The 15,114-nt window shown below is 26.8% G+C and overlaps 1 protein-coding gene across 1 annotated transcript; it reads left to right on the top strand.

Annotated features, from left to right (window-relative positions):
• The first annotated feature begins 1,256 nt into the window (after positions 1-1,256).
• LOC114129315 (epoxide hydrolase 4-like) lies at positions 1,257-14,057 on the top strand. Its single transcript, XM_027994013.2, is given in 7 exon segments — positions 1,257-2,108; positions 4,813-4,937; positions 10,146-10,381; positions 10,384-10,429; positions 10,812-10,969; positions 11,076-11,351; positions 13,388-14,057. Coding segments are annotated over 7 exon segments (1,308 nt in total). The 5' UTR covers positions 1,257-1,799; the 3' UTR covers positions 13,546-14,057.
• The last annotated feature ends 1,057 nt before the right edge of the window (positions 14,058-15,114 follow it).

Genomic DNA, 15,114 nt, shown 5'->3' with positions numbered 1-15,114 from the left:
ATAATCTTGTTTTAATTTTAAGTTCATGTAATAATCTTTAAAACTTAAAATTTTTCGCCTTTACCCGTATTATTATTTTTTTTTACACAATTCAAATTTAAAAACATTTACTCTAACTTTTCGCTCTTTACCTAAACGACAAACTATTTTAAACTACATTTACACAGTTCTTCAATTTTGTCAATATTGATTTATAATAGTTAATATTTAGTTTTATTTATATCCTTACTCTATGGTTAATAACAATAGTAATAACTAAATTATATTATAAAATAAATTAATAATAGTACATATAATGTAAAAATGTAATACATATAAGAACATTAAATACATACATTATCCATTAACGTCATAGAATAGAATACAAATTTAACTGATTTTGTTAAAAGGGCGTATTACCTGCATTTATTGTCTTCGTCTTACATACGTATAAGTGTTTTATTTTTATTTTTGTAATTTTTTTGTTTCGTCCTTTTTTATCAAAAATCTATAACAACAGGCTGAAATTTAAAATATTTCATTTTCAAGGACCTTCACATGATTATTCACTTGCAGTATTCAAATGCTTAAATCTTATCTAATTATTCTGTAGAAAAACTTAGGCTAATCTGTCGTTTCTAGAAAATAATAATTTATGTATTGCTTTACTGGTAATGTTTTTGAATTTTTGTAATGCATTCATTTCCGCATTCCCGTGTGGACAAAACTCTAGTTTTTACATTTCCTTTAGTATCTAACACTACAATATTATTCAAAGAACAATCCACTTATTAGAATGACGGATTTGACTAATCAAACGACGTCGTCTTATTCCTTTCGTCCGCCGGATACCATTTAGCCGGTCCGGAGAGTTCTTTGGCGAACTGAAAACCGTCATCATCTGTTTACTCTAGTCTAACTCTATATGTAAATAAAGAACGTTCGTCTTTTGCCGTTCGGCAAAAACCTGTCGTCTGTCAACCCCTTTTATTATATATTCGTTCATATTAATATTATCTACTTATTTTTCGTTTTATCACTATAATATAATATACGAGTATATATAGTATGACGTGTGTATTATTATTGAATTTTTTCAGTCATAATAAAATACCACCGATCATTTTATTAATTCCATATTTCTATGTTTAGTCCGTTTTGTTAAAAAAAAAAAAAAAAAACTAAATAAAAAAACATCATATTGAAATCGTCGTACGTATCGGTGCAGGTAGGTTAGGTCTTCCACCTATATTATGCACAGTTCACTGTAGTTATTCGCGAGCGCTCAATCGCCGCACACACTCGTCGCGAGACCAAAGCGCTGAACCAGCATTGGTCTACTATCGCCGCCGGTGTCCACTCTGGCGGGTACGGTAGTCACGGTAGCCGCAGTTCACACCGCTGCTCAGTCGGTCAGTAGTCACACCATCAAATAGTGCGATCGCGCTAACATATTATATATTTTTTTTTAACGATACGTAACTCGCTCGCCTCGCCGCATCTATATACACGAATATTCGTCGCAGTGATAATTTAACGTGTTAAAATAATATATCGAGATATTTGTTTTATTTAAATCGCATAACAAAACGCTTTTCACGTCACTGACGAATATATAGTATAATATTATCGTATATTTGTGTCCGCGATAATCGATTTGGTCTTATACTCGTATATAGTTGTACGCTCCGAGATTTTTGCAGTGAACCTATATACAGTCGACAGACGTATTTTCGGCGATGCTCGCGAACTCGTCGTCGTACTTATATATAGATAACAGTACATAATATACTCGGGCGGCCACTCGAGTCCACGTCGCGATGGCCGTGCTGGACGGAGGCCGCGACAACGTGGTGGTGTCCATATCGGTGTCCGAGTCGCTGAAAATGTTTTCCCTATCCGTGGTCTGGGGTTCGTGGATCATGGTCAAGAACGCGGTCGCTCTGGCTGTCCGGCCGCTGTGGTCCAACGACACGGGCCACGGGAACCACAAACGCTCGGCCGCCAACGACGACGCTGTCGCCACTGCGGCTGGCAAAGCCATCGGCCGCCGGGCGCTCAACAGGGACCGTCCGCCACCGTGTCTGTTCGACGCGGTTTACGGTGCACACTCGTACGTCAAAGTCAAGGTTACATAAAACAATATATATTATACATTATTATAATATAATATGCAATATTGCTTCAATATATCATATGGTAATATTACATATAGGTACACACACTCGTTGGTGGAAATCGGTGGTATGTGTGTCTGCAGTGTGGGGAGATGGGGTCCCTGATAGAAAATAATCGTGAAAATTTGATTTTCTTTCGCGCTGATATTATAATCATAACCAAAATGTACCTATACTGTCTATTACACGTGGCATAGTATTGATACGAAAAACCTCTCGACCGCTTAAACCGATTTTTCATGACACGCGCATTAAACATTAGAAAAAAAATGTCAATGAAAACGAGTTTTAAATTCTCAATGTTAATCGAATCATCTTGTTTTGAAAAAAAAATTGATGTTAAATTCAATATATAAGTAATGGAAATATTGTATAAATTGTTAGTGGTTTTTTCACATTGGAGATTTACTACCTATATACTTGATAGCTTATGTTTTCGGTTTTTTCCAAGCCTATACGGATAATGTTTTTTTGGTCGATAGTTGGTGTCGTTTTATATATTTTTAATCGCATAGTAGGTATTTTAAAAACGATTCATGATAGATAACACAGTAAAAGGCTGTCAAGTTGAATATAAAACACTATCAAAAAAAAAAAAAAAAATGTTCTCGTGTCTTTTCGATTTTTTTTTTTTACTGCTGTAAGATCACTTCGAAGGATTATTGTATCAAATTTTCAAACCTTAAGTATTTAAATCGAGAATGAAAAAAAGTTTTAAGTAGAAAATAATTTATAAGACAAAAATAAAAAAACACTAAACTACAGTATATCATATTATTTATATTATTAAATTTTAATATAAATATGGGTATTTTTGAGAAAAATTTTTTTTTAAATATTAAGTTTTAATATTGATAAGTTTAATATCCAAATATATTATAAATAGTCTGGTCTACTGAGATTAACTCCTCGCTTGTTCTTTTAGGGCCTGTGTTTATTGCTTATACTATTTTATATATTTATATATCATATAATAGCATGCTGTTAAGTTGTCTACAGTTATTAGTAACAACTAGTCAGCTATAGTGACTATGTTGACAAATCGATCTAATTTTATGACTATTATTCATAACGTAAGGTGTTTTGAGTCAGGACTGTTTCTATAATAGTTTATGTTATAGAAAAAATGTATTTAAATTTTAGCTGCTGATAATCTAAAAAATTATTGACTGTAAGTTTTAATTATACTTATACAATTATATTTTTTCATAAATCACTCGATTGGTCTATACTTAAATATATATATTAATATATATTTATATTCGTTAAAAATACTTTAACTTAAATTTATTTAAAATAAAGAGTTTAACTCTAGGTATTAACTTACTCCTATAAATACCTAAGTAAATTGTTGGAAGTAGTGCGTTAGACTTGATGTTGGATAAATATACCAAACAATCTAAATCTATTTCAAACATTTTCTAATGCGATGGTGTGTCCAATTTATTTAGACTAGTGTAATAAGAATGTTTTTTTTATATTTTTGCAACTAAAGGCAACTCTACATTATATATAAACTAAAAAATATATGATTTTCGTATGTTAAAATTAAATTCCAGTGCGACCTATCCTATATAGAAACTTATATGAGTTGGATAACGAAGCTATAGAAACCCCAAAAAAGATATTTGCAAAGTTTGATGGCAATTAGTTTAGCAGTTTCGGAGATTATCGAATACTAACAAACGCACAATCATTTTTACATAATAATAAAAGAGAAGAATAAGAATGTAGTATGGCAAGAGTTTAGTATATTGTATTTAGTACTTCAATATTGCTTACTTAAAACCAGTGGCGTATTTTCAATATTTTTTTGGAGGGAGGTTTTAAAATTTTAAAAACCCTATCTGGGTAATACAAATTGGAATTAAGACAACACAGCGATACTCCATACTAAAATAACCCAACTGTCTTAGATAGTTTTATAAACATAAACATGTTTTATATCTACATCGTTAAATTATTAGAAAACCCGTAATAAAATATTTATTTAACATTAAGTACATTTTTTTTTGTTCTGGGGGGGGGGGGTTGAACCCGAAAACCACCCTCGTAAATATATCACTGTAGTCAAAACGTTTACATAAACTAATGGAATATCACTTGCTACGCGTGCTACGATGTTGTTCGTATCTATACTGTGGGCAGTGGGCAGCTGTGGCTACTGGCTATATTTATATTGAATTATACTTATACATAGGTACATGGATACACACATTCACTGCAACACCGAAAATTATGATTAATAAAACGGTCAAAAGAAATAGGTACATATAGGATGCAGCCAGTTTATTTAATTTATTCGCATTCGGGTGAAAATTAGATAAGTCTATTTCATAATTATAATAGTTATTTTTCTTATATACCTAGTTATTATTTTTTGGTTGTACAATATTACGATTAAAAAAAAAGTCAATACCTTGTCTCTTTGGTTATGAAAGTTTTGTTATTTAATACAAATTCTATCATTTTAAATTGCATTTTGTCTCTGTTAAAAATACTATTTTAATGTATGTTAAATACTCAAATGAATTAAATGCACAATGCACAATGCACATGAAGTATTTTTATAATCTATAATTTATTGTATTAATTCAAACCTTAGGTTTAGGTATTCCTTATTAAAAACGGCTAACGGCTATTATTTTTTATTTAGGGTGTCAAATTGCATTATGTTGAATGTGGTGACCCTAAAGGTGAAATTGTCCTTTTACTACATGGATTCCCATCTTGTTGGATTAGTTGGCATCACCAAATACCTACCTTATCAGAACATTTTCGGTAAGTATACCTAATTTTTTAAAATTATTAACCATGGCTATACTTCTATATTTAACAAAGTCTCAAGGGGAACGAAAAAAAAAATTCGTATTATAGAAGAATTATTCGTTAAATAGAATTAACACATGATTAACAATGAAGGTCATGGTTTTCAAAAATAATTCTTTAATAGAAAATTTTGTTAAATGGAAGTTTGTTACATGAAAGTTTCACTGTATAATAACCATGACTATACAACTTTATTAAGACCGTGATTTTAATATTCTAAAAATAAAAAATAATAATAAATAAATAACTTAAATATGTATTACAATTAAGCCAAATATGCAAAAAAGTGCATGTTAAACTCTCAAAAAATATGATAAATTATTTTATTTTAATAAATCATTGTAAAGATTAGGTATATTTTTGCTGTTATTTTTTTTACAATATTGTATTATTTATATAACCTTTTTTTCATGTGTTCAATGATAATAATAAAATTTAATATAATCCTATTTTCGTAGTATTTTATATTAGAATTTTTATTTAATATAAAATAATTTAATTATTCTTATTAATTTATAAGGAATTATATTATTTTCAGATCTTTAATAAATGAAAATATTTTTGAAATTCTTATTAGGTACAAGCTAGTACTATTATAATAAATAGTAGTATAGGTATAGTAAAATCATAATAAATGCATTGTATTATCCATGTATACTGTATAGTATACTGTAGTATGTAATACGCAGTTTTACAACTTTTAAAATTACTTTTATCAAATTAATAGTATATCAAGATTCAAGATAGTTTTTTAGTTTAATTTGACTTTTGGATATGATAATCATATTGTGAAAACATATACTATACAATATGTACTTAGATATATTTAGTTACATAAACATTATATTTTTCTATTTACAAAATTGGAATTACGCGTATGTGTTCATAAACTTAGTTTGTTTTGGGTCTAATAATAAAACAAAAACGTTGTTGAACATATTATATAATAATGTTATTCTTACCTAAAATGTTTATTTTTATAATAGTCACTTTTTGCACGTTTCTTAGTAGTTGGTACAATTCACTTATATTCAAATATTAAACAAAATATGACCTCTATGGCTCTATACATAATATTGTGTTACAGTTCATGATTCATGAACCTTTTATTGAAATATTTACACGGCCGTATTAGGATAAAAAAGCCACAGAATAGAAAGTCCACGGGATTAAAAATACACCAAATGAGCTATATGGAATATATCGTCTCATGCGTCCCACTTAAAACTTTTTTAAGTTTTTTTATCACCACTCTATCTACCATCAACTTAGAATGTCTATCAAATCATCTTAGGTCTTTAATAATGGACATCAAACTAACAACCAAAAAAAGAAGGAAAAATTAAAAACTATTAGGTCACAATCACTCTTCTGTTTGAAGTATTTGAACACTAATTACAAAAATGAGATTAGAATCGTCTTCCGATGAAAAAAAATAAGCTTCATTTTTAATAGGCAAAATCCAAAAAAAAAAAAGAAAAAACTCATTAAAACATGCAAAAATAAATTATATAAAATATGCAGTTTAATGCAACAGATAATATTTATGAATATTTGACAGCTATTACTTACATAATATGATTATTTTAGCTTTTTAAATTGTTTGTATTTGTTTTTATAAATATTGATAAATTATGTAAATATATACCTATAATGTAATATATAATGCTCAATACGGCTACAGTAAATAGTAAACATTATATAATACTGTAATACCTACATTATACAGTTAATTTGTTCACAATAATTGGAAGCACTCATTATCACTGCAGCATGGATGAGACAAGCTCTGCTCAATTTTAGCAATGATTTATTATTAGATTTGGATATCATAGAAATAGTACATTTATTTGTGCTATAATTTTTTATTACTTAAGTTTTACGCATACAAATGCAGTATGCACATTCTTTTTATTTGAAAAACCGTCTATTTTTACAATATCAATTTTTTTCTTGTTTCATTAATTTTAGCGATCCTACTTCCGAAGATAAACATTCTTGAGTGATAGTATTTAAAATGTTTAGTATTTTAGTTTAAAATGGATGGTTATGGTCAAAATAAGTTGTACTGCGCAATGCACGTTTAAGTAAAATAATAAAATATAACCAATAGCATAATTAATATGTGTACATTTTTGTATCTTTATAAATAAAAAAAATCATGGTTAAAATCAATGGCGTATGCTACAAATTTAATTTATAATTTGTACATAATATTATAAATGTAATTATGTAAATATGTGCAATACAGCCAACATTAATTTATAGTTTATAAGTTAAAATTTAGAATTTTGATGTCAGTACCTATCATTAGTAGGAATAATACACAGAAATTATCCAACTTTAAATTTAATTTATCGTTCTACGATTAGGTATTATACACAATTATTATTAATTTTATTAGGTATCGGGTGATATTTTTTAATCAAGATTTATACATCATATAGGTATGATTTGTCTATATCGACAACGATATTAGATACCTATTATTATTATTCTGTTTCTTATAGAGTATAGGTAACCTATACGTTATTATAGATCAGCGTTTTATTAGTTGGAAACCATAAATACATTATTTAATAGCTTTAATTAATTTTTAAATGCACTGCAGTATGTTAGATGTTTGTTTTATACTCAATAGTTTACAAACAATATTGTATATAACAAGGTCATCTTTAACTATAACACCTAACACGTTTCTGATTAATTATCTCCAATTAATAGGAAAAATAAAATATTTGTAATACCTTTTTAGCTATATAATTAATACATAAAGGTACACTTGATAAGCACTTGTTTATTAAAAATAATGTATTTATCAATAGGCATGTACTGTGTATGTTCTATGTAGTATGTACCTATGTATAATGTCTTCAATTTACTGTAGGTAATTAATATTTATGTACAAAATATTAAAAATTCTCTGAAATGTGCATGAATATGAATAATATAAATTAAGTTTATGATTTAATACTAATCGAAATTTGGCCTTTGCTTGACTATAATAGCCATATTATGAACAGCATATTAATATAACAGTATACCTATTATTATATTATAATAAATCAATATAACAGTTGATTTTGATAAATTTAAGCATGAGTAATTATTTACCAGTATATTATATTCTTCAAAAAATCATTAACAATATATTACTAGGTATAATAAATTACTAGATTAAATTGCTTTAGTGAATAATTAATTTATATCATAGAGAGCATAATAATGACGATTTTTTAAGATTTTTTAATAATCAATTTTAATGACACAACAAAAAAGCAAAAATTTACTCTTTCTACATGTTTTGTCAAGAAAATTAAAAATGGGACTATGTGCAATTATCCAAAAAATAGATTCAATCTATTCTGTAATAATACTATTAGCAGCAAGTTATACTACCTAAATAATGTAGTGTAATCACTGAATTTGCTGAAAACGTATTTTTTTTATTTTCGTTAATCTCTATTATGATACATTATACTAAATATTGCAATAATAATCTGATAAGTCATAACAGTGGTAACATATAATAACCGTAAATACAAAATTAAATGATTTTCAAAAATAATTTATGTTTAATAATATTTGCCAATTGCCATGATAAATAATTCATAAAATAATATTTAATATAAAGGATTTATAATTTTAATTTTTAATTGTTATTATCATTATCAAGTTTACGAATAGGTACATTTTGGATACCTACCTTATAACTTATAAGACTTAACGATATCCTATATCTTAACTCTAAAAGAATAGAAATTAGAAAATATATTTTGATTAAAATCATCAATGCGGATGTTTGTGTCTACGTCATTTAATATCAGTTATTTACTTATATAACATATTTGTAATAACTAATATGATTATACAGTATAAGTAGTAAGTACACAATGGCGGTGCATCCAAAGTGGGAGTTATGGAGCTTAAGTCCCTCCGCCCTCTCTCTCTCTCTCAAAAAAAAAAATTATATTAGTTTATAATTCTTATTTATATTATTATTAAGAGTCAAGTGGGTCACTATTATAGATCTATTAAATTTGAATTCAATGATTTGTCATTGTACACAAAAAATTATTCTGAAAGGAAACGGTCTATCACCAAATGATACGTTTTTTTGATATAGCTATTAAAGTCATTTATTTTACTATTAATATTATAATAGTAGGATGATAATAAAATTTTTTTTCAAAAATATTGCATTTATTATTAGTATTTAATTATTGTAAATTATTAATATATTTATTGAAAATTGGATTTACGTAAAAATTTCCGTTTTACGGATGACCTGAATATTTTGTTTATTTTTCTCTATTATATAAAAATAAGTACCTACTGAGAATTTTTAAGTTTGACCTCTGTAAAGTACAAACTACATCCAATTTTATATCTAAAACTACCTCTATTTCGAAAATCGAAGCATTTTATCAACAACTTATCGTGAACTTATCCGCAAAAAAAAACACTTTGTAAAATCAGTATATATTCGTCGCTCCACTCAAAATCTATTAATGTACAGCAGAGCTGCACCCATTTATACTTGATTATTTTTATTATCTATTATTATTATTATTAAGCTACGGTAATTAAACTATTGGCTTGTACTACCTACATATTTAAATTAAACTTAAACTAAATTGCACAACGTTTTATAAATTGCAAAATTTTTTTAATAATGTCTTCTTCGGGATCAAATGCGTTGAGAAGTTGTATTTTTCTTCGAGTCTCTTGTCTGAAAATGTTGTTGTGGTTTTTTTCATAAGATGAGCTGTGTGTAGTTGTAGATATATTCTATGACTTTTAAATACAACTTTATTCTTCAATTATGTGGCTTAAGATTATTTCAATGTTCAGTAATTTTTTTTAATTTTTCATCATAACAATTATTCCGCATTGCCCTGTAATGTGAAAATTAAATTATAGTTAATTTTATTGGCCAAATTGATTATTTTATTATTACTAACAATTAGTCGGAACTGTTAATTTATGTATAAATAAAGTAAGAAAATTTATAAACTCCTTCCCTCTTTAAAAAAAAATTAATAAATTAAACCCTAAGTGCGTTGTTGTAAGAACTTAAACATATATAAGTTCATAATGAAATAGGTATATCATCCCCTAATTATATACATTTTGTAATTTTAAGTTATTGCATTTCAGTGTTATTGCTGTAGACCTAAAAGGTTTTGGTGACTCTGATAAACCATCAGCACGAAAGAGCTATCGAGTAGAAATTCTGATTGAAGAACTAGTCATGTTTTTATCGATGCTAGGAGTGGACGGCCATAATAAATGTCATGTGATCGGCCACGACTTGGGTGCTCTATTAGGCTGGTATCTAGTGAATCTGTGGCCAAACTATGTTTCAAAATTTGTAGCCATTTCATGCCCACATCCAATGTCCACTGGGAATACTTGCCTCCGTCAAGTTTCTTTAACAAAAAGTAAGTTAATTTTGATAATATACTAGAAATATCGCATCAATTGTGAGTCGTAAAGGTATTATATACTACCAATTATTTAGTTCGTTATTTGTTTTTAGCAATGGTTGATTAATGATTATACAATATACAAACAAGTAGGTACATTAATTGATTTTTTTCTTTATTTATTTTGTCAATTTGGGTTCTTATTAATAGAAGTTGTAACTTAAAAGTAATGATTGTATAAAGTAAAAAAAAGTATAATTTATAAAAACAAGTAGATAGACAGTATATTCCCATAAAACATAAAAATTTGTAGATTACATTACAGACAGAGGTTTTTATGTTATTATTATAGTAATTTAACATTTAAACGTCAATGTATTTGTTTGTGTTCATACAGTTGGATTTACTTCAGCCAACTTCCTTATTTACCAGAAATGGATGCTTTACAAAGTGATCTCAAAATAATAAATCAGTGTTATCAACACCTATCTAAAACTAAGCAAAGCGATGACTTATCCTACATAGATGCTTATAAATATACATTTTCAAGAACAGGTGATCATAATTGATACAAATAATAATAGTTTTAGATGATTTTAGATTTCACTTAAATCACTATTTAATATTACTCTTGTTTGTTGAAATGTATGTGTCTGTTTAGAGGATTGGACTGGTGCAATAAATTATTTTAGAAACTTACCGTTCTACAGAATTGAGCCTCGGAATAGCAACGATTCTTTAAATAAAGAAGAAGACATGCTACAAGTTCCATGTTTGCTCATCACTGGTAGTAATGATGTAAGTGTAAAAATGGAGAGTTTTATCAAGTCTACAGAGTTTCTTAAAACATCTACTGTGAGAATAATTGATAACGCATCACACTTTCCTCATCAAGAGCAACCTAAATTAGTCAATGATCTATTGACATCATATTTAGGTAAGTTTTTGTATTGTTACTTATATCTTAATCACATAAAATTAACATTTATTGATAAATTGGGACTATATTTATTATAATACATTCAGCAATCTTTATTTAACTTTTTTATCCATTCGTAAGAGTTTACCAAAATAACTATTTTATTATATAATTCATAAATGTATCGGTGACATACCTAACCTAATAAACTAATAATATATAGGTACCAGTGTAGTAGATTTTACAATGTACTTGTGTTCAAAAATCTTACCTCACCCCTAATATTAATCTTTGAAAACGAACTTTTTCGGCTTGCAATGTCTCCACGACAATGTTATTTTAGTTGCAGTGTTTCCTAAACATTTGTCAAAAATAGTACACAGATTTCAAGTATGTAATAACAAATTAATTTATTGCATGTATATATATATATTATATATAATATTAGCTTATAAATTGTATGATTCTAATATTTATATTATTCTAAATGAATGCGTCAGACGTCTCTTTGTAAACCACGTTTGATACAATGTTCGTTGATAGTAATTTGCAATAATAATTGTTCTAAAAATATAATATAGGTAACTAAGTACAACGTGCAATATGTCGTAAGAAATTATGATGCATTTGCTGAAGGAAAATTCAGTTTGAAAAAACTCAATAGAAAACAGCCATCGCCCACTTTTATTATGCAATGTTTCCCAATTCACATTATAAATTTCAAACTTATATTTCATCCGTGTAGTTCTATCACTTCTAAGGGAACGGTATCTTCACTTCGAGAAATACTTTTTCACATGTAATGTTGTAATAATTGTATTTATCTAAATAATAATTTTTAGGTACTCTGATATAAAAATAACCAATAGATAGGTACTATACTACTGTAAGTTGGCATTATACTCAGTATACACTATACTCCTACATATTATCAAATTGTATTAGATTACAAATTAGTAATTACAATAATATTGTTAGGGTCAATAATAAGGTTATGAAAATACTACCTACTTAATGATGCGTACACTTATAATTAATATTTACAAGATGAAAAGTATATTAGAGTACCATTAACCAGTAAATATAGGTATTTGCATTCTAAATATATAATATTAATTATAGTTTAAAAATTATTATCATATTTAAATACAAGTAGGTATACATAATGTAGGTTAGATGTGCATGTACGTTGTTTGTTTGAATCACTCATTTATTATTTTTTTGTTTCAATAATCTTACGAGTACAGAGTACCTAAATAAAGTAATTTATACAATGGCAAATATACATCTTTTATCTCAAAATGATTTTTATTTGTAGAGAACTTATAAGTCATTTTAGATTCTGGTATTTATTTGTATTTAAAATTAATTGATAACCAATATAGAATATTTTATTATTCATGAATAATAATAAGTACAATGACATAGCTTTTAACAATAATTAAAATAAATTCATCTTTCGCTTTTTATTTGATACATATTTAGGTAAGGACTTCTTTTAGGTGAGGTTATTGTAAGACATTTAAAATTTACAACACAACTGTGTAATTAAATTATATCATACCCATTAAAATTTAGACAATTTATCAATAAGTGCATATATATGCTTAAACTACAGTTTAATTACAAATATCTACCAGTTTTACCAGTCTTTAATTTTAATTTTTTATAATTTGAATCTATTTGCTTGACACGTTAAATATGTTTACATATCCTAGTGCTAGTGAGTATAGTAAGTACTTGCTTACAATCATAAAAAATATGGTTATAAAACTTACCAAGCGTAGGTATTATACTGTTAACGTTTTAGTTATTATATATTTATATAATTATCTTATGTGTAGATCTGACATCTTATACAGTGTTTTTCAAATTTTGTGGAGCAAATTGTTGATAATCATTTATAATATTATGATTAATCCTTCTTCCCTTATTTTTGTCACATGAAACTTTGAAGAACCTGTATTTGCGATTTGTCATGTTTATTTATTGCATATATTATTCTAGCATATTTTTATTGTCTTATATGAATTATGAATGTATTTCTGTCACAGTTCGTATAAAAAATGTCCAAAAAGAACTTCAACCACAGAACTCTGGTGGTATAGTTGGACGAATGAAAGGTATTGTTACGTCTACAGTTCAATATGGAAATACGTTGAAAGATTCAATGCAAAGAAACATTTTACCAATCACGACCAACACATCATAGCATAATTAATGTTTTTCATTTATAACACTACTATAATTTTATAATTTAATTTATGCTATTGTAATTATATTATAGGTATATCAATAATAATAATAATAATATGAGAAATTTTATCATACATAATGAATTGTTAATAATTAATAATCACTTAATATTTTATTTAATATTTGTTATTACTTAATAATTATAAAATAATTTTTATACCTAACTTTGCTAAATGAAAAATACGGTGAACACGTGTATTATGCATTTATATTATTTCTATAAATAATCGTTCACATAATCACGTGTACCAAGGAAGTTAATTATATAGTAATAATTTTATCTACTTTGCTATTATTGTGAATTATTTATAAGGTAAATTGAAATTAATATAATCATATAAAACCTAATTGAGCTTTAAAAGCTAATAATACTTGATACTATATCTTCTATAGTCGATAGTATGAGTTTTAAAAGTTCACTCTGGTATGAAACGAATAAATTGCTTTGTTAATGTAAGTATTTATAAATAGATATGTTTTTAAATTGTAATGTTAAGTGTATTAAGGTATTCTATGATTCTAATTCTTAATATCAAGTTGATTTATCACTAGATCTCTGATGACGTTATAATAATGTAGATTATTATTAATAAGCATATCACATGAGCTACTAATCTAGGGTTGGCATACGTCTCAGTATATCGGGACATGTCACCAGTTTATGACTTCGGTCCCAGTCGTCCCATTAGACCCTCCAAAAATCACTTATCCGTCAAGTATAAATAAAATAAGTACGAAAAATTTTAAATCATACTTTAAAACCTATAAATTATAATAGTATAATTTCAAATCGGTTACTGAAAAGATTATCTTTACTGATAATGAAGACTTATTACCTATATATTTACGTATTTGACGTCTGTATTCTCGTTTATTTATCGTGTGTAATTTGTATTTTCGTATGACGTAAAAGTTATACGATATAACCAGTGACTAGTTTGACAATACACAAGTAGTCAACAATGCCAAAAAGAAAGTGTATATATTATTAGGGCGTTCCTTAGTCATATGAGAAAAAAAATACTAAATAGTGATATATTTTTGGTCTCACTCCCTAAAACTGTGTGTATACATATAATAATGTACTACAAGAAATTTTAAGTTAGGTAATCAAATAAAGTTAACCTATGCTGACTTGAAGTTGAAGTTTGAAATTAATAAATTTTTAAATAATTATAGATATTTTGAGTTTTAGTAGGTAATGGGCAAGTAAACCAAGCTTTAACATAAAGTTTAATGATAAAAACAAAATTTCTCCAATTGCTTTTTTAAGAGACGCAGTAATGTTATAATGATTTCTAAACAAAAATATTTTCAAGTAATAAATTGTATAGGTAGTACCAGGAGGATGAATTGTAATATTGTGTTCCAAATGACCACCAAGAAACATATATACATATATATATACACTGTAAGTATATATTATATAGTGTTCTAAATTTTATAATTAAAAATAATTAAAAAAAGTTTGTCCAAATTATTTTTGTAACTGTCCCGGTCACTGGTCAGTAGGTACTTGAACTTT

This window comes from Aphis gossypii, chromosome 3 (assembly GCF_020184175.1).
Source record: "Aphis gossypii isolate Hap1 chromosome 3, ASM2018417v2, whole genome shotgun sequence".
Taxonomy (NCBI): Eukaryota; Metazoa; Arthropoda; class Insecta; order Hemiptera; family Aphididae; genus Aphis; species Aphis gossypii.
The sequence above is the reverse complement of the archived record's forward strand: the minus strand, read 5'-3'. Positions and strand labels throughout refer to the sequence as shown.